Source organism: Oncorhynchus tshawytscha, linkage group LG10 (genome assembly GCF_018296145.1).
Source record: "Oncorhynchus tshawytscha isolate Ot180627B linkage group LG10, Otsh_v2.0, whole genome shotgun sequence".
Classification (NCBI taxonomy): Eukaryota; Metazoa; Chordata; class Actinopteri; order Salmoniformes; family Salmonidae; genus Oncorhynchus; species Oncorhynchus tshawytscha.
The window spans coordinates 71,809,195-71,829,247 of record NC_056438.1 but is presented as its reverse complement, the minus strand read 5'-3'; the positions used below and the strand labels follow the sequence as shown (position 1 = coordinate 71,829,247).

The 20,053-nt window shown below is 43.6% G+C and overlaps 3 protein-coding genes across 8 annotated transcripts in view; all 3 read left to right on the top strand.

Annotated features, from left to right (window-relative positions):
* Window positions 1-7,517, top strand: part of LOC112260852 (transcriptional repressor p66 alpha) — a 34,245-nt gene extending 26,728 nt beyond the window's left edge. For 5 of the 6 annotated variants that reach the window (XM_042328996.1, XM_042328995.1, XM_042328993.1 and 2 more), the window contains exons 8-11: window positions 625-898; window positions 3,569-4,011; window positions 4,205-4,448; window positions 5,154-7,517. In XM_042328996.1, coding sequence (XP_042184930.1) covers window positions 625-898; window positions 3,569-4,011; window positions 4,205-4,448; window positions 5,154-5,290 — 1,098 coding nt within the window. In that variant the 3' untranslated portion in view covers window positions 5,291-7,517. The remainder of the gene's footprint in view (window positions 1-624; window positions 899-3,568; window positions 4,012-4,204; window positions 4,449-5,153) is intronic. The other variant, XM_042328998.1, reaches the window with a different exon arrangement.
* Window positions 7,518-7,670: 153 nt separating this feature from the next.
* On the top strand, window positions 7,671-9,062 carry LOC112260851 (NADH dehydrogenase [ubiquinone] 1 alpha subcomplex subunit 13). The gene is made up of 5 exons (XM_024436214.2): window positions 7,671-7,825; window positions 8,141-8,219; window positions 8,342-8,413; window positions 8,536-8,605; window positions 8,806-9,062. The coding sequence occupies exons 1-5, from the start codon at window positions 7,732-7,734 to the stop codon at window positions 8,923-8,925; spliced, it is 435 nt and encodes a 144-aa protein (XP_024291982.1). The 5' UTR covers window positions 7,671-7,731; the 3' UTR covers window positions 8,926-9,062.
* A 108-nt stretch (window positions 9,063-9,170) lies between these two features.
* On the top strand, window positions 9,171-15,160 carry LOC112260849 (yjeF N-terminal domain-containing 3). The gene is made up of 6 exons (XM_024436213.2): window positions 9,171-10,439; window positions 12,846-12,954; window positions 13,040-13,147; window positions 13,249-13,362; window positions 13,846-13,996; window positions 14,650-15,160. Exons 1-6 carry the CDS (start codon window positions 10,384-10,386, stop codon window positions 14,841-14,843), a joined length of 732 nt encoding a protein of 243 aa, XP_024291981.1. The 5' UTR covers window positions 9,171-10,383; the 3' UTR covers window positions 14,844-15,160.
* Window positions 15,161-20,053: the final 4,893 nt, after the last annotated feature.

Here is a 20,053-nt window from a genome sequence, read left to right as displayed (position 1 = left end):
AAGGCTTTGCCAGGGGGGTGGTTCAGACTCTGAGAAGCAGTGATTTAAAAAAAAAAAAAAAAAAATATGGAGAACCAAAGTACTAAATTAAATAATTAGTTACATCCTTGGCAATTAGCAATAATTTTGAGAAGTTTGGATAGGAAGCCAGTAGTAGTAGTAGTTATTATTTGACGATAAGTGCATTATAAAACAGATATTGTTGATGAAAGATTAAATGCCTGATTGTTTTCAACGTTATCGTTGCGATCAGCTGGTGCACGAGGCAGCCTTGCACTTGATATAGATTGAAAATGGCAAGTAGAGATGATGTTCTCCCCTCTAAGCTAGTGGATCATAGAGTGGTGCAATTGAGACTTGCAGATTTGATTTGATCAATCCAATTGCATTCACACTTTGGGTATATTGAACCTCTCAAGGTTAGCTAACTTTCCTCTAGAGAATAGACCTGAATTTACAACAGTTTTCATTAATCTGATCTGTCTTGCTGTAAAAAAATGTTTTTAAGTGATTGACCTCAAACCTCACCTGGATACCTTCTTTCCCCACTTGTCTCCTCTATTTGTCTATCACTTCCCTCCTTCCTTCTCCCTCTCATCCGGTCCTCATCCCACTCTGTCCCAGGCCTCTCCAACCAACATGAAGGGTTCTTCTATCTCTTCCCAGTCTGGAAACAGCAGTGTGTCAGTGGTCAACGTGAACGACTCTCCTGTCGCCCGCCAGGCTGCGGCTAAGCTAGCCCTGCGTAAGCAGCTGGAGAAGACCCTTCTGGAGATTCCTCCTCCCAAGCCTCCCGCCCCAGAGCTCAACTTCCTGCCCTCGGCAGCCAACAACGAGTTCATCTACCTAGTGGGCCTGGAGGACGTGGTGCAGAACCTGCTGGACTCCATGATGAGAGGTACAGTACCTATTACGCTGGTATTAACTCTAAATTACCCAATACCAGGGTTTCCCAACTCTTTCCTCTGCCCCACCCCATACTCACTACACTGTTATTAACATACTCGCTACACTGTTATTAACATACTCGCTACACTGTTATTAACATACTCGCTACACTGTTATTAACATACTCGCTACACTGTTATAAACATACTCGCTACACTGTTATAAACATACTCGCTACACTGTTATAAACATACTCGCTACACTGTTATAAACATACTCGCTACACTGTTATTAACATACTCGCTACACTGTTATTAACATACTCGCTACACTGTTATAAACATACTCGCTACACTGTTATAAACATACTCGCTACACTGTTATAAACATACTCGCTACACTGTTATAAACATACTCGCTACACTGTTATAAACATACTGCTATACTGTTATTAACATACTCGCTACACTGTTATTAACATACTCGCTACACTGTTATTAACATACTCGCTACACTGTTATTAACATACTCGCTACACTGTTATAAACGTACTCGCTACATAAACATACTCACTACACTGTTATAAACATACTCGCTACACTGTTGTAAACATACTCGCTACACTGTTGTTACATAAACATACACGTAAACAAGCGCGCTACACTGTCGTAAACAAGCGCGCTACATAAACAGCGCGCTACACTGTTAACAAGCGCGCTACACTGTTATACACTGTTAACATACTCGCTACACTGTTATAAACATACTCGCTACACTGTTACACTGTTATAAACATACTCGCTACACTGTTATAAACATACTCGCTACACTGTTATAAACATACTCGCTACACTGTTATTAACATACTCGCTACACTGTTATTAACATACGCTACACTGTTATAAACATACTCGCTACATAAACATACTCACTACACTGTTATAAACATACTCGCTACACTGTTGTAAACATACTCGCTACACTGTTGTAAACAAGCACGCTACACTGTTGTAAACAAGCGCGCTACACTGTCGTAAACAAGCGCGCTACACTGTCGTAAACAAGCGCGCTACACTGTAAACAAGCGCGCTACACTGTCGTAAACAAGCGCGTAAACAAGCGCTACACTGTCGTAAACAAGCGCGCTACACTGTCGTAAACAAGCGCGCTACACTGTTAACAAGCGCTACACTGTTAACATGCTCGCTACACTGTTATAAACATACTCGCTACACTGTTATAAACATACTCGCTACACTGTTATAAACATACTCGCTACACTGTTATAAACATACTCGCTACACTGTTATAAACATACTCGCTACACTGTTATAAACATACTCGCTACACTGTTATAAACATACTCGCTACACTGTTATAAACATACTCGCTACACTGTTATAAACATACTCGCTACACTGTTATAAACATACTCGCTACACTGTTATTAACATACTCGCTACACTGTTATTAACATACTCGCTACACTGTTATTAACATACTCGCTACACTGTTATTAACATACTCGCTACACTGTTATTAACATACTCGCTACACTGTTATTAACATACTCGCTACACTGTTATTAACGTACTCGCTACATAAACATACTCACTACACTGTTATAAACATACTCGCTACACTGTTGTAAACATACTCGCTACACTGTTGTAAACAAGCACGCTACACTGTTGTAAACAAGCGCGCTACACTGTCGTAAACAAGCGCGCTACACTGTCGTAAACAAGCGCGCTACACTGTCGTAAACAAGCGCGCTACACTGTCGTAAACAAGCGCGCTACACTGTCGTAAACAAGCGCGCTACACTGTCGTAAACAAGCGCGCTACACTGTCGTAAACAAGCGCGCTACACTGTCGTAAACAAGCGCGCTACACTGTCGTAAACAAGCGCGCTACACTGTCGTAAACAAGCGCGCTACACTGTTGTAAACAAGCGCGCTACACTGTCGTAAACAAGCGCGCTACACTGTCGTAAACAAGCGCGCTACACTAAACAAGCGCGCTACACTGTCGTAAACAAGCGCTACACTGTCGTAAACAAGCGCGCTACACTGTCGTAAACAAGCGCGCTACACTGTCGTAAACAAGCGCGCTACACTGTCGTAAACAAGCGCGCTACACTGTTATAAACAAGCGCGCTACACTGTTATAAACAAGCGCGCTGCACTGTTGTAAACAAGCGCGCTGCACTGTTGTAAACAAGCGCGCTGCACTGTTGTAAACAAGCGCGCTGCACTGTTGTAAACAAGCGCGCTACACTGTTGTAAACAAGCGCGCTACACTGTTAACAAGCGCGCTACACTGTTAACATACTCGCTACACTGTTGTAAACAAGCGCGCTACACTGTTGTAAACAAGCGCGCTACACTTCTTTATAATCACTGTATATCACTACTAAACCATCACTAGCGGTACAAAACATTTTGCTGATATTAACACTATTAAATTACAGTATTCCATCATCAAAGTTACACAAACACATATTTTACACTCACAGACACTTCATTACACAATAATATCACTACACCAGGAGAGGTCATACCCTAACAGCACAATACTCTAGTAGGGTTTCCTCCAGTAGTATTTTATCATTAGGCTTCATATTGAAACCAGTTTTCTCCTGTTCTGTCTAATCCCACTCATCCTCTGTCCTCCCCAGCTAAAACAGGGTTGCCCCCGGTCAAGCCTGCCATCAAAGAGCCCTTCACCTGCATCCAGTGTAGCACCGACTTTACTTGTCGCTGGAGGCAGGACAAGGCCAAGGGCGGGACCATACTCTGTGCTGACTGCATGTCCTCCAATCAGAAGAAAGCCCTAAAGGCAGAGCACACCAATAGGCTGAAGGCTGCGTTCGTCAAGGCCCTGCAGCAGGAGCAGGAGATAGAGCAGCGGATCCTCCAGCAGACCGCCTCCCCTGTCTCTCACACCCCCTCCTCCTCTTCCTCCTCCTCCTCTCCGTCGGTGAAGGCGGAGCATCTGATGTCCCAGCAGCTGAAGCAGGTTCAGGCCCAGGCTAGGGTCTCCTCTTTGCAGCACCATCACCATCACCAGCAGCAGAACAGAGGACAGAGCATTGCACGCCACCACTCCAACATCAAACAGGTAGGGGTAGGACACTTCACAACAGTTGCCTGAAACTGTCACATCACCACCGGAGCCACTCCAGGCCCTGTCACATTCAATTTGATACAGACGGTTCTAAGATTCTCCTACATACAGAGAGTATGGTTCCCTTGGCTTGTGTGGTCTGTTCTTGTCACTTAATATTCTATATCTTGTTTCTCCCTCCCCCCAGAGCCCTCAGGGCCAGCTCTCCCGTGGCGGTATCCCATCGGTGGGGGTGAGGGGCGTGTCCCACTCCTTCTCCTCCTCCTCCTCTCAGCTGCAGAGCGCTGTGGCCGCTGCGGCCTTGGTCAGCCGGCCAGGTAAGCATGCCCATGTGCGCCCCGCTGCCCAGGGTTCAAAGGGCAGCTCCAGTGGGAACAGCAGCAGAGGTAGCGCCCAAGCCACTGCATGGAGGAAGCAGAACATCAACACAGGTAGACTCTAATACCGACTGGGCCCCCAACCAACCAACCCACCACACCACACTGCCCACAGCTTCTACCTCTACACACTGAACGTTTGTCCCAGTCCAAAAACACCCCCTAGCCCCTTTTACTAGTTGCTTCCCTTTGGGTGTTTGCTGATCTGAGGGAAACGGGTGTAAGCAAAATGTCCGAAGCTTGTCTAAACCTACTGGAGCTTCCTAGATGGAGTCATCACCATAATGTTTACTCCTAAGCCAATGGGATAGGGAATGTTTTTGGACTCTGCATCTCACTTCTCTGTGGGAGAATCTCAATTGCATACTCATTGCATCCTCTCTCCTCGCCTCCTCAAAATCCATTGGAGGAGAAGGTCAGAGGGGAGGGACCTCTGGCTTTCTCATCTAATGGGTTTTGAGAAGGAGGCGAGAAGAGAGGATGCGAGGAGTATGCAATTGAGATTCTCCCTCTGTACCCCTCAATGCTCTGTCTCCTTCCTGCTTCAGTCCTTCTGGTGGCTGGGTTTTTCCTTGGACTCCATGGCTAGCTCACCTCACCTCCCCCTAGAGTAGAGTTAGTCCATGTTTTCTCTGCTTTGGGATCAATGTTATTTACACGTGTGTGGTTTTGTGCATCTGTGCGTGCTCTTGTGCGTGTGTGGTATTATGCTCCGTGCACTCTCCTCGTCAGAGACTGACCTCTCCCCTCTCTCTGCAGGTGTGACCATGGCCTATGTGAACCCCAGTCTGTCAGTCCATAAGACCTCGTCCACAGTGGACGCCCGCCAGAGAGAGTACCTCCTGGACATGATTCCATCGCGCCCCATCTCCCAGACAGCTAACACATGGAAATAATAATCTCATTCATTACCATTATAAATAACCATTAGCTACTGTTGTCAATGCCAACAATACAGCCCCCCTCCCCCTCCCCCTGAGGACAGTTATGGAAACGCAGCCTCCAAACTTTTGAGGGGAAGCATTCTCAATAAAAAAATGTCTTAGTGTTTTTGTTTCTCTTTCAAGTCTGTTGTTTCTCATGAGGCTCACCGATGTTTGATCAGTGTGCATAAAGAGCGATTTACACCGGAGCAAAACAAGAAATGCATAAAGGGCTTCCCTCCATATGTTTGTCAGCCATGATGTCTGTGGGTTTATGATGGCTTGAGAATGTTGCTTTTCTCTCAAGAACTTATGCTGGCCTTCTGCCGACTGCGTGTTGATGTCTTACCATGGAAACGATGGACAGCTCTTTACCTATTGGATGGAACTAGGAGCTGATTGGCCCTCTGTCATCTTAGACTCAGCGAATGGGATGCAGACAAACTGTTGGGGTGTGGTCAAGGAGAAATTACTTGGAACTGTTTACTTCATATTCAAGAGTACCCTAAAAAAGCTGAAAGACAAAAAATATGATCTCCAATAAACATTCTCTTTAAGTTTAAAAGAACTGAGCAATGATGTTTTCAGTACATTACCTCAGTAGCAGTTCACTTGGAATTTGTTTGTATTTACAGTAAGTTATTGGATATGTTTGGGAACTGATGTTGGGGTTTTAACAACTGAACAATTTATACTAGCCTCATACACTTTTTAGAAAATAAAGTCAAACATTTTTCCTTCCCATGCATGTTCTTCATCTACAGATATGGTATCTTAATTTGATCACCCTGTTGCAGGAGAACTTTCTTGCAACACAGGACATTTTAAAACTTGCAGCGTATCTGAAATGTTAAAAAAGCTTAAAGTTTGTAATTTCAAGATTTTCCCTTACGAACAATGTATCAACCGTTACAAAAATGTCCATTAATTATAATTCACATTTCCTGTTGCTGCAGGATTCTGTTCCTGCTGTAGGAGAATGGCTCAAATTAAGATCCTACATCTGTATTTGCAATTTGACAGAGCTGCTCCACACTCATGTTTGACATAAGCAAAACAAGTAGAGGATCTCTATATTTTTGTCTGAAGACTGCTTTGGTTTTCTATTATTCCATTCTGAGTTGTCCCTTCATATTTGTAATAACATGTCTGTAAAGAGAACCAATAGTATAAAACAGTCTGTCTTGAATTACATGCTAAATTGTTTCCATGGAAGACAAGATTCTAGAATCACAAGAGTCATATCACAGGTGTGTTCTGATTACATCTGTTCTATATGTTTTACACTGATTGTCGATTTCTCTGAATCAGTGAATTGCTTTAGTTTTTTATAATTGATCAAAGTTTCCATATGTTGGCTGAAAAAGTTAAGTCCACTAGAATCATTACACTTTTTGGAATTGGTCTGGAAAAAGTAATTGAATATGGATAATATTTCAATTGGTTTAATATGCTCAAACCTACTGTATCAATCAATGACACTTGGCATTTTACAGAATGTTCTCATCTGGGGATGAAAGTTAACCAATTGCAGGTATTGTCACATGCTCTGGGACATCTCAAGTTTAGGTTTCTGGTTGCCATATGTTGAAGCTGGGTTTGTTAAAGCAACTTATAGGGGAATTTTAACAAATTTGAAATGTACAAAAGACTGAGGAGAGAATAAAAATGTCTAATATTGAAATCACTCGTTTATTGTATTTGGTTGGCATCAGGACCAATTGTATCCCAAACAGGCCTGTGGTGAGGTAACTGGATTTACAACAGTGCTCCTGTTCAAAAAATAATAATAATAATGTGGCTTCTTCTCTTCCTCAACTACAGTCTCCTACTCCTTTTTTCAGTTTTGTTTTGTACTTCTGTAAAAGTTCCATATGCTCTCTATGGTTTATAAATAATGAACATATGGGTTGTCAAAATTGTTTGAGATTATTTTCAGTGCTAGATCAGATGCCATCATTGAGAACTATGAAAAACAATACACACTGCAGGAACTGAAGTTGGCCCCCAGAACCCCAACTCAACACCGACCACCAGTAACCACCCTGTTTGTTATTTAGGGTAGCTTGGGCTGTTAACTGTCAAGCGTAACCCTCTCATCCCTTTATGCATAATACAAAATGATGTTCCAATTTGTTTGGTTTAATTTTTTCCCAGCTACAGAAAGTAATAATAAAAAATAAACGTAATTTGAACCCTTTCATTTGGTCTGAATGAGTCATTAAATGATTGATTATGCCAATCATAGCATGATTTTTTTTTCCAGGACGTGATTTTCCACGCGGCAGTTTTGATCTGGTTCGGATGGGGGCGATAGAGTCCATTCAACGCAGTTTAGCTCCCGCTGCTGTCACGCTAGAAGCAGAACACCTTGTGACGTCACGCTCCGGTCTGTTTTGGAGAAGGGGTGGAAGATGGCGGCGTCCAAGGTGAAGCAGGACATGCCTCCTCCGGGGGGTTATGGTCCCGTTGATTATAAGAGAAATCTCCCCAAAAGGGGACTCTCTGGTTAGTAAATAAATTACATTTGTATTGCGTTGTTTAAAAGTTCGGAGTAGATCGTTTTATAGTCAAGGCCTGTCAAACAAGGGACGCTAGCTAACGTTAGCTAGCTAATGTCTTGCCAAGTTTAATAATTTGTGTGATATTGTAAAACAAAAAAAGAGTTGTTCCCCTGTTTGTTATCCCAGTACTGTATTTTATTCACAAATTACAACTGAGGTAGCACCACAATTCAATTGCGTAAGTATATGGGTAGCAAGACAGGGTTTGGAGATGATCTTGATTAAATAAATTGCTGTCCGTGAATATTCTAATTTTCAGGGTATAGCATGCTCGCCATTGGAGTCGGTGTCATGTGTTTCGGTTATTGGAGACTCTTCAAATGGAACAGGGAGAGGAGGTAAACATTTCTGTAACGGAGTTAATGTCACTGGCATTGATTCATTGTAACAGTTCAGGTCATTGAGGTGGGGTTTATTGTTGGTCAATGACCTGCTGATCTTTTCTGATGGTGTGTTGTAGGCGGTTGCAGATTGAGGAACTTGAAGCAAGGATAGCTCTTCTGCCTTTGCTGCAAGCAGAGCAGGACCGGAGGTAAGATAAGCACCAACATTGACACACAATCAAATGCTACTTCAACCGGGTACAGGTCATTTACCAATTTTGGCCATGAATAATCAGTTGTTTTAGGAGCTCTGAATGTATTTCCCCAAAAGGCAACTACGGATGCTGCGGGAGAATCTGGAGGAGGAAGCAGTCGTAATGAAAGATGTCCCCGGCTGGAAGGTAAAGACATATGCTTGATTTTATTTGTGTCTAGACAGACAGATGTTTGTTTTATTTGTCAATTGTCATGAAGCTGCAGATGGTTGTTTTTCTAAATGTTCTAGAATAAGCACTTTAATGGAAGCAAATAACTCTCAGCAATGCTGCTTGATCTACAGTGATGAGGAATAATAAGCTCCTCCTTGTTTGTGTCTATTTAGGTGGGAGAGAATGTCTTCCACACAGACCGCTGGGTGGCCCCCCTCACAGAGGAGCTGTTTAACCTTAGACCCCGGGAAGAGCTTCTACACAAGCGCTTTGGCTTCCTGTGGTACGTGTAGTCGCCCCCAGTCCAACCGCGTCACTACAGTACTCCTCGGCTACTATACCAGTCACAGCCACTAACCTGTTGACCTGAGTCCACAACTCAACACAGCTTGTAAATGTTCTATATTAAAGTGATCTTTTCTGTACCTCATACTGGTTCTCTGTTTTATATCATTACTGAAGGCATATTACAGGTTAAACAGGATCTTGAATGCATTCTGTTCTATAGCCTACATATGGTTGTCATCAGGTTCAAGCAATTGTTTTTAGCTCAGAGGAAATTAATTTGCATAACAATGATAGTCTATCCAACGTGGAAGCACATTTTCAAAGCACAGACCCAGTCCTTCCTTAACAAGATGCAATAGAAAAGGAAAACATTGTGCCCTTCAGGCAATGTGTAAATTGCCTGAATTAACAAGGGGTTGTCTGTGCAGCCCCACATTCTTCCTTCTAGCTCACATGGACGGAGTGATTCTGTTGAGCGCTGCCAAACATTGGCTACTCTTCAGACTCCTTTAAGCCTTTTTGGGGAATTTCAACCAAAGAAACTTGTTTCCCGTTTTTAGCCTGCTATTCAGTGAGATTCAGTCGTTGTTGTGTAAGGAGTATTAAAGTCTGGAAGTGTGAGTGTGTGTTGGGTAGACCACCCTGTGTGTTAAGCAGCTGCTCTTCATTGTGCTGGCACCTGTAATAACAGGAGGCCTGACTGGGCAGCAGCCAGTAGAGGCATGGACCATCTCCAAGCTTATTCAGGAGGGCACAATCATAACAGAATGCCCAGCCGCAAGATAGAACTGTGTTGTCTAGAACCGACTCTCGTGTGAAGTAGAATCTCTGATCTAAGGTCGTTTGTGCATGTTATTATTTCCTTATGGTTAAGGTTGGGGCAGGATAAGATGATCCTAGATCTGTTCATGTTTCCCTAAATTTTGTCTCATTCAACAAAGTGGCCAGCACTGGTCACTGCACCCAGACTATGTTCAACATTCACACTGAAAGAATGAAACCTGTGACAGATGGTAAGAGTCTTTCCTTCAGTTATTTTCAGCCTCTCGCTGTTTCTAAATGACGTACCCCTGTCTTCTGTTGGAAACGCTGCTTCATTATGTGTAGATAAAGGAGTGAGAAGCATCAATGCTGTGATTTTATGTCCAGTTCATCAGTGGGGGCTCAAATTGGTAACTAAGTCCCTGCATCTGGCACACACCCCTCCCAGCTGCTTTGCTTTCCAGCTGTGTGTGTGTTACCCCTTGCTTTAGTTGGAATGAGCTGTTGACTTTGAACCAATCAGATTCACCCACGGTAAGTCCTGGAAGGGCATTAACACTCAGACAGGATGTTGTGCATCAATGTGAGTTTGAGAGACGAGAGACTAACAGAAGAAATAGCAAGGAAGAGAGCTAGACCAAAAAAAAATCCAATTTGCTCCAGAGTTACAATTTGCTCTCTCTCCATCACACATTCTGAAGATGGACTACAGCTGTTCTAACCTAGAGACACTCAGAAAGCCTCTCCGCTACCTCAGGTGAGAATGAACACTGTCACACTCATCACTCTTTAAGGCATTGTTATCAATTGGGTGGTTGTTTTTTCATGAGTAGTGTTTTAGGAAACTCAGCTACTTTGTCCCACAAAAAGTCTTAATGAGTTTACCCAATTGTATGAATTGCTCTTAATTTCTCAAATACTTACAACAGGAATTTGAAAAAATATGTTTCCTATGTTGATATTCAATATTCCAGAAATTGTGACTGAGACAGGTGTTAGATTGATCGTGGTGGTATGTTATGAATAATCCCACTGTGTGACATTTTGGAGGATTATTGTGGCCCCATAGGGATTAGGAAAGGGATTGGGAGGTCTTTACCTGCTTTTAGATGTGCTCTTTTAAATCAGACCAATCTAATACAAATTTAGTAAAATATCAACGCAACATGTAAAGTGTTGTTCCTATGTGTCATGATCTGAAATACAAGATCCCAGAAATTGTCCATTTGCTCAAAAAAGCTTCTCTCAAATGTTGTGCACAAATTTGTTTACATCCCTGTTAGTGAACATTTTCTCCTTCACCAAGACAATCCATCCACCTGACAGGTGTGGCATATCAAGAAGCTGATTAAACAGCATGATCATTACACAGGTGCAGCTTGTGCTGGGGACAATAAAAGGCCACTCTAAATTTTAATTTCTCTACCATAAGCCACCTCCATCGTTTTAGAAAATTTGACAGTATGGCCAACCGGCCTCATAACCGCAGACCAGTGTAACCACGCCAGCCCACTCCACATCTAGTTTCTTCACCTGCGGGATCGTCTGAGACCAGCCACCTGGACCGCTGATGAAACTGTGGGTTTGCACAACCGAAGAATTTCTGCACAAACTGTCAGAAACCGTCACAAACGAAGCTCATCGGCGTGCTCGTCGTCCTCACCAGGGTCTTGACCTGACTGCAGTTTGGCGTTGTAACCGACTTCACCATTGAATCCCGGTTTCAACTGAACCGGGCAGATGGCAGACAAATCTAACTTTGCACCGAATACAACACGTGCACACATGCACCGAATACAACACGTGCACACATGCACCGAATACAACACGTGCACACATGCACCGAATACAACACGTGCACACATGCACCGAATACAACACGTGCACACATGCACCGAATACAACACGTGCACACATGCACCGAATACAACACGTGCACACATGCACCGAATACAACAGGTGTAGACCTTACTTACAAGCCATTAACCAACAATGCAGTTAAGAAAATACCTAAAAACAGTAATTAACAAATAATTAAAGAGCAGCAGTGAATAACAGCTTGTATGGCATTGTGTGGGAAAGCGGTTTGCTGACGTGGTGGCAGTGGGGTTATGGTATGGGCAGGCATAAACTACAGACATTGAGCACAATTGTATTTTATCAAAGGCAATTTTAATGCGCAGAGATACCATGATCCTGAGGCCCATTGTTGTGCCATTCATCCGCTGCCATCACCTCATGTTTCAGCATGATAATGAACGGCACCATGTCACAATGATCTGTTCACAATTCTTTGAAGCTGAAAATGTCCCAGTTCTTCCATGGCCTGCATATTCACCAGACATGTCACCCATTGAGTATGTTTGAGATGATCTGGATCGAAGTGTACGACATCGTGTTCCAGTTCCCGCCAATATCCAGCAACTTCGCCCAGCCATTGTCGAGTGGGACAACATTCAACAGCCTGATCAACTCTTATGCAAAGGAAATGTGTCACCCTGCATGAGGCAAATGGTGGAGACACCAGATACTGACTGGTTTTCAGATCCACACCCTACCTTTTTTTATAAGGTATCTGTGATCAACAGATGCATATCTGTATTTCCAGTCATGTGAAATCCATAGATTAGGGCCGAATGAATTTATTTCAATTGACTGATTATATGAACTCAGTAAAATATTTGAAATTGTTGCATGTTGCGTTTTATATTTTTGTTCAGTGTAGTATTTACAAAGTTTTTTTTTTCTCACAGAATACCTCATCCTCCAAACCCCTAAAAGAGCAAGTTTAGGGCAACATCCGAGACAAGGAAAATAAAAGACGAAGAAACCTTTAGAGGAACCAGTTGCAGCAATCCAGCCCCCCATGCCCCATTTTCTACTCCCCCTTGTTTCCCCTACCCACCACCGGCTTCCAATCTGAGGCAAAGAGGCAGTGCTAGATACCCCCCAGAATCACTCATTCATTATGGATATATATACTGTTAACAGAGGTATTAGAGCAGGATTTACTGAAAGTTCAGCTCCTTGCTTCCTGATCTCATACGGGGTGGCCATTGATTAGACAGCAGTGATGTAATACCCCCCACTCAGAGTTTAACCTCTTTCAGGACACTTAAGTGTTCTCTCTCTCTGTTTCTCCTGACCTCCCTCCCTCCCTCAGTAATGAGGAGGCTGCGGCCTTGGAGGCAGAGTTGTTGGGAGAGTATCGCTTTGGACCGCAGCAACTGATGGAGATCTGGGGCCATGCCTGTGCCATCGCTATCACCAAGGTATGTGTTCTTTTTCTTCCTTTAAGGGTAGTTTTGAGTTAGGCAATTGAATGACATGATATACAACTTCTTTCCTTGTGTGCAGGCCTTCCCCTTGAGTTCCCTCAAGAGGCATCCTACAGTGTTGGTGATCTGTGGTCCCAGTCAGAATGGCTGTATTGGTCTGGCCTGCGCTCGCCACTTACGCATGTTTGTGGGTAACCTGCCAGTGAAGTGAATTTGTTTTTCTGAACTAACTAAAGGGCACTTCTTTGACACTCAGTCCCTCTTCCCCTCCATCTATCTCTGTGCCAGGACTATATGCCCACAGTGTACTACCCCAAGCGCTCTACTCTGGCCCTGCACCGAGACTTTACAGTACAGTGTGAGAAAATGGACATCCCTTTCCTCTCATTTCTTCCCGCAGAGGTAAGGGAACTACTACGAGCTAACCAAGGTTAATTTGTATTGTGTGGCCGTCAGACCACCATGCCATGATTTTGCAAAAAGAAACGAGACTCTCTAAAATGTGGAATGTTCACACGGGTTGTGTGTGAATGGTGCTCGCTCCCGAGTGGCTCACTACATCCTCAGTGCTAGAGGCATCACTACAGACCCTGGTTCAATTCCAGGCTGTATCACAGTGGTCTAAGGCACTGCATCTCAGTGCTAGAGGTGTCACTACAGACCCTGGTTCGATTCCAGACTGTATCACAACTGGCCGTGATTGGGAGTCCCATAGGGCGGCGCACAATTGGCCCAGTGTTGTTCGGGTTAGGTCTTGGCCAGAGTAGGCCGTCCTTGTAAATAAGAATTTGTTCTTAACCGACTTGCCTTGTTAAATAAAGATAGACAAATAAATGCCATTCTACTGGTTAGTGGACTGACTGACGTGTTTGTCTTGTCCTACAGGTGCAGCTGATAAACGATGCGTATAACCTGGTGGTGGATGCCATCTTGGGGCCGGAGACAGAGCCGTCTGATATCAGTGAGCCCTACAGCAGCATCCTGCTCACCCTCAGACACATCCGTATCCCCATCGCCAGTGTGGACATCCCCTCAGGTAACCAAACCTACACACACCTGTCTGACAGCATCTACCTGCAGGGTTACCAGGGGCTAAAAAGCTATCCAAGTGTACTGTTATTTGTTAGGGTTGGTCTGATACCATGGACTTGTCTGATGATGGCACTCTTTTACGCTGCTGCTACTCTCTGTTTATCTTATTTGCATAGTCACTTTAACTATACATTCATGTGCATACTACCTCAATTGGCCCGACTAACCAGTGCTCCCACACATTGGCTAACCGGGCTATCTGCATTGTGTCCCTCCACCCGCCAACCCCTCTGTTACGCTACTGTTACTCTGTTTATCATATATGCATAGTCACTTTAACAATACCTACATGTACATACTACCTCAATAAGCCTGACTAACAGGTGTCTGTATGTAGCCTTGCTACTCTTAGTTTCAAATGTCTTTTTACTGTTGTTTTATTTCTTTACTTACCTACACACACACACACACACACTTTTTTTTCTCTGCACTATTGGTTAGAGCCTGTAAGTAAGCATTTCACTGTAAGGTTGTATTCGGCGCATGTGACAAATAAACTTTGATTTGATGTCTTATTTTACTGCCAGTATCAGATAAACTCAAACGTCATATGATAATGTTGGATAAACTAATTGATTTCAGGGTGTATCATTTCAGGGTGGGACGAGGCCAACGTTGACTGTATAAACCCGACAGTGCTCATCTCCCTCATGGCACCAAAGAAGTGTGCTGTCGGTTTCAGTGGGACACATTACCTGGTGGGACGCATCCTGCCCTATGACATCCAGAGGAAGTATGAGCTCAATGCACCAGAATACCATGGTACAGACTGTCTGGTTGAGCTAGGGTAAACAAACAGATGCTCTGTTTTTCCAAGGGTTTCATCAAATATTTAGAAGTGTAGACCTTCCTTCATCCTTGAGGTTCTCTACTGAGTAAATATTATTGCTTTTCACATCAGATCAAGGGATGAAGGAAGGATGCCTTATTTGTAATGAGGATATTTAGCAGATATCTCTTTCTTAGTGTAACAAGGAAATACAGCTTTCTTTATAATCTCAGAACACCGGTCAGATTCACCAGCTTGGTTCTAAACCGTGAGGAAGTTTGCAAAAGCTGTATAAAATATGATGTAACGTTTGCCAAAATAAACACGAGCTGTTAATAATTGGTCTATGTTCATGTTTTGGTTTAGTGAAGAAAATAGTTGTTGAACATAAATGAAACAAAAGTATGTGTAATGTGGTATAGACACTGAGAGACTGCTCTCTGACACTATGTACCATCTCTTGTTGTTGTGCAAGGCACTTAACCCCCACAAAGTAGAACACTTGTTAGGCAACTGTATCAACCCTCAGTCTGGAGAGCCACTGTGTGTGTAGGATTTTGACCCAGCCTTGCTCAACCAGTTTATCAAGGTCCAGTTGAGCAGCTCATTTCTAAAAGGTGGTTTGTTGAGGGGGACTGGAATAAAAGCCTGCACACTCAGTAGCTCTCCTGAAGGATGGTTGACCACCCTTGATGTAAAACATTGTAATAGTACAACCAAATAAGTTGTATGCTTTTTGAAATAATTCACTCATCCAATATAGCAAAGATGAAATGGCTACAAATATTTTTATTCAGCTGAAGCCAGCCCATAAATGTACCTTTTCTAGTTTAGTCATATTTACTTTAGCTACCTTAGAAGTGTTTACTTTGCATGCTGCTTAGCATCTATTGAGTTGCAATGTCCCATACATTGGATGCGCAAATCAACTGGAACTATCTACAAAACAAAAGTTAAGGCACATAATCCTAAAGAAATATCCATATTTTCCCTAAAATTACTGATCGCAAATAAAAATTATTATTTTGATTCACGTTTCAATTCAACGTGATTGACCCGAATCCCAACTAATACAATGCGAAGTGAATCGTTCGTTTCGTCGAAAATAAGTGTTAAATGAATCGTTAAAAATTAAACCAGCTTTGTATGGCCTTTGTATCGCGCGTATCTGTGGAAAGTTTGGGAGACGACGAAAACATTAACACATGCGAATAATAGCTAAACCGTTAAGTAGAGGCTACGTTTTTAATTGTTAGTCTGTTCTCTATCATATTTCATAGGCTAGGCCTGCCTACCTGCTACTGTAATGTGGGACCAAGTCACTATTATTCAAGTCGCAAGGTCCGAGTCCCAAGGACAATATGTCAAGGCTTGAGTCAAGTTCAAGTCATGCATTCTAAGAGCAAGTTAAGTTAAGTCAAGTAAAAATATTAAAAAATGTATACATGCAATGACTTGTTCAACTACAAATCTTTGTCTATTAATTGAGGCTACCAGACAGCCCTTTTCATAGGGACCTTGTAGCAGTCATAAGGGCATGAAATCAGCAGAAGGCCAGGCAGGTTGACGTGCTCAGTGTAGATGTATATACATGTCTTGGTGATCCAATGGTGAAAGTGCCAAATCATACAAAATATACAAATAGATTTACCAAATATACACCGACAACAGCCTCAGTATCAGGCTTGACCTGTCCTACCTGAACGGACACAGGTAGAGGGCAAGACTGTACAGCCTCCCCTTGAGAAACCAAATGGATTCTGTCTGACAGGAGCTCCAACAGGTAGGCCTGCATAATATAAGCACTTGGAACACAGAACCATACAATTACCCAATTAGCAAATACTACCAATAAACTGGTTCTACAATATAAATGGCAATTTCCACATTCATTGTTACATTTGTCTTAATCAGACCTAATGATATTTCCACACCATGCATACATGGAAGGCTATGTGGAGTGCAGGCCACATAGCCTATTTATACGCGCTCCTATCACACACAACTAAAATGACAGATACATGGGACACAAACACACGGAACTCTGACATAACCCGTGAAATATGAACAAGGAAACCATACATTGAATTAAATAAAAAGAAAATCTATACCTGTTTGGTTCTAATTATCAGAGTAAGTACTCGGACACTATGAAAGCGTAAACCAAGTTTATTCTTCGGAAAGGATTGAACAGCTGAACAGACAAAAACATTTTCACACAAGCACTGATATTTAACCCTTTCTCCTATGCCAAGTCTCCTCCTACACATCTGAACAGCCAATGCATCTCTGTTGAACCTTAGTGATATCTGTTCTTCCTCACTTCATCTGACCTGACCTCGACCCAAAGTGCTGACTCCTCCCCAACTCACGGCTGTCATGGTGACTGGTACCAGACTGTGTCTCCTCTCCTCCCAGAGGATCCCTCCCATAGGATCTTTGATGGCTAACAATAACATATCCTGACATAATGTAAACATTATACCTTACCCTCTCTCCCTCACTGACATGAATAAGTATATTTCAGTACCCAACATACCTAATGAGTCTTATGAACTTTCATGTGCACTATAAACATTGCACCCACTCAGAGCAGGGTAACAAATGGTTGGCTAAATGGAAATGTATATGTAGGCCTATCAAACATGGAACAGAAATGCCTACTTGTTGCAATAAACGGTACGGGATGGAATGATGAAATGCTAGCAATTATTGTAGTATTAGATGGAATATAGATTTACCACATAGGGCCTATGCATTTAAACGTGTGAAAGCAACAGCCAACTTTTCAACAAGAGAAAAAAAAGCACCCTCCACTGGAAGGAGTTTGGAGAGAGCATGTGAAGAGCTGGAGAGAGCATGTGAAGAGCTGGAGAGAGCATGTGAAGAGCTGGAGAGAGCATGTGAAGAGCCGCACCTATGGTGCGTCATTGCCACAGTAATAATAAGATCAAGTAAATTATCTGTGTTCAAATCAAAGTTTATTTGTCACGTGCGCCGAATACAACAGGTAGACTTTACAATGAAATGCTTACTTACAGGCTCTATCCAATAGTGCAAAAAAGGTATTAGGTAAACAATAGGTAAGTAAAGAAATAAAAACAACACTAAAAAGACAGTGAATAATAACAGTAGCGAGGCTATAAAAGTAGCGAGGCTATATACAGTAGCGAGGCTACATACAGACATCGGTTAGTCAAGCTGATTGAGGTAGTATGTACATGTAGATATGGTTAAAGTGACTGCATATTTATTTGTATTTTTTACCTTTATTTAACAAGGCAAGTCAGTTAAGAACAAATTCTTATTTTCAATGACGGCCTAGGAACAGTGGGTTAACTGCCTGTTCAGGGCCAGAATGACAGATTTGTACCTTGTCAGCTAGGGGATTTGAACTTGCAACCTTTCGGTTACTAGTCCAACGCTCTAACCACTAGGGTGCATATATGATGGACAGAGAGTAGCAGTAGCGTAAAGGAGGGGTTGGTGGGTGGTGGGACACAATGGAGATAGCCCGGTTAGCCAATGTGCGGGAGCATTGGTTGGTCGGGCCAATTGAGGTAGTATGTACATGAATGTGTAGTTAAAGTGACTATGCATATATGATAAACAGAGAGTAGCAGCAGTGTAAAAGAGGGGTTGGGGGGGCACACAATGCAAATAGTCCAGGTAGCCATTTGATTACCTGTTCAGGAGTCTTATGGCTTGGGGGTAAAAACTGTTGAGAAGCCGTTTGGTCCTAGACTTGGCACTCCGGTACCGCTTGCCTTGCGGTAATAGAGAGAACAGTCCATGACTGGGGTGGCTGGTGTCTTTGACGATGTTTAGGGCCTTCCTCTGATGCCGGCTGGTGTAGAGGTCCTGGATGGCAGGAAGCTTGGCCCCAGTGATGTACTGGGCTGTACGCATTACCCTCTGTAGTGCCTTGCGGTCGGAGGCAGAGCAAATGCCGTACCAGGCAGTGATGCATCCAGTCAGGATGCTCTCGATGTTGCAGCTGTAGAACCTTTTGAGGATCTCAGGACCCATGCCAAATCTTTTTAGTTTCCTGAGGGGGAATAGGCTTTGTCGTGCCCTCTTCACGACTTTCTTCGTGTGTTTGGACCATTCTAGTTTGTTGGTGATGTGGACACCAAGGAACTTGAAGCTCTCAACCTGCTCCACTACAGCCCTGTTGATGAGAATTGGGGCGTGCTCAGTCCTCCTTTTCCTATAGTCCACAATCATCTCCTTAGTCTTGGTTACGTTGAGGGATAGGTTGTTATTCTTGCACCCCCCGACCAGGTCTCTGACCTCCTCCCTATAGGCTGTCTCGTCATTGTCGGTGATCATATTGATAAGTCACCTTGTCCAAGAGAGATACAGTGCATTCGGAAAGTATTCCCTACCCCTTTACCGTTTCCACATTTTGTTATGTTACAGCCTTATTCTAATATTGAGCTGGCTGCCCGGCCAAACTGAGCAATCGGGGGAGAAGGGCCTTCGTCGGGCTGTTGACCAAGAGCCCGATGATCACTTTGACAGAGCTCCAGAGTTCCTTTGTGGAGATGGGAGAACCTTCCAGAAGGACAACCATCTCTGCAGCACTCCACCAATCAGGCCTTTAAGGTAGAGTGGCCAGACAGAAGCCACTCCTCAGTAAAAGGCACACGACAGCCCGCTTGGATTTTGCCAAAAGGTACCTAAACCATGAGAAACAAGATTCTCTGGTCTGATGAAACCAAGATTGAACTCTTTGGCCTGAATGCCAAGCATCACGTCTGGAGGAAACCAGACACCATCCATATGGTGAAGCATGGTGGTGATGAATGGAGAAAAGTACAGAGATCATTGATGAAAACCTGCTCCAGAGCGCTCAGGACCTCAGACTGGGGCGAAGGTTCAATTTCCAAAAGGACAACAACTCTAAGCACACAGCCAAGACAACGCAGGAGTGGCTTTGGGACGTTCTTTGAATGTCCTTGAGTGGCCCAGCCAGAGGCCGGACTTGTAACCGATCAAATATCTCTGGAGTGGCCTGACTCTGGGTTCGCGCCCAGGCTCTGTCGTAACCGGCCGCGACCGGGAGTTCCATGGGGCGACGCACAATTGGCATAGTGTCGTCTGGGTTAGGGAGGGCTTGGTCGGTAGGGACTGCGCCACCCGGTCGGTCCTTGTCTCATCGCGCACCAGCGACTCCTGTGGCGGGCCGGGCTCAGTGCGCTCTAACCAAGGTTGCCAGGTGCACGGTGT

Bases quoted from the DNA above. Each gene is read 5' to 3' on its own strand.
- LOC112260851 (XM_024436214.2), top strand. From the start codon at position 7,732: ATGGCGGCGTCCAAGGTGAAGCAGGACATGCCTCCTCCGGGGGGTTAT. The intron at 8,414-8,535 runs GTAAGATAAGCA...TTTCCCCAAAAG, and splicing joins CAAGCAGAGCAGGACCGGAG to GCAACTACGGATGCTGCGGG. The intron at 8,606-8,805 runs GTAAAGACATAT...GTGTCTATTTAG, and splicing joins AAGATGTCCCCGGCTGGAAG to GTGGGAGAGAATGTCTTCCA.
- LOC112260849 (XM_024436213.2), top strand. From the start codon at position 10,384: ATGGACTACAGCTGTTCTAACCTAGAGACACTCAGAAAGCCTCTCCGC. The intron at 10,440-12,845 runs GTGAGAATGAAC...TCCCTCCCTCAG, and splicing joins AAGCCTCTCCGCTACCTCAG to TAATGAGGAGGCTGCGGCCT. The intron at 13,997-14,649 runs GTAACCAAACCT...GTATCATTTCAG, and splicing joins CAGTGTGGACATCCCCTCAG to GGTGGGACGAGGCCAACGTT.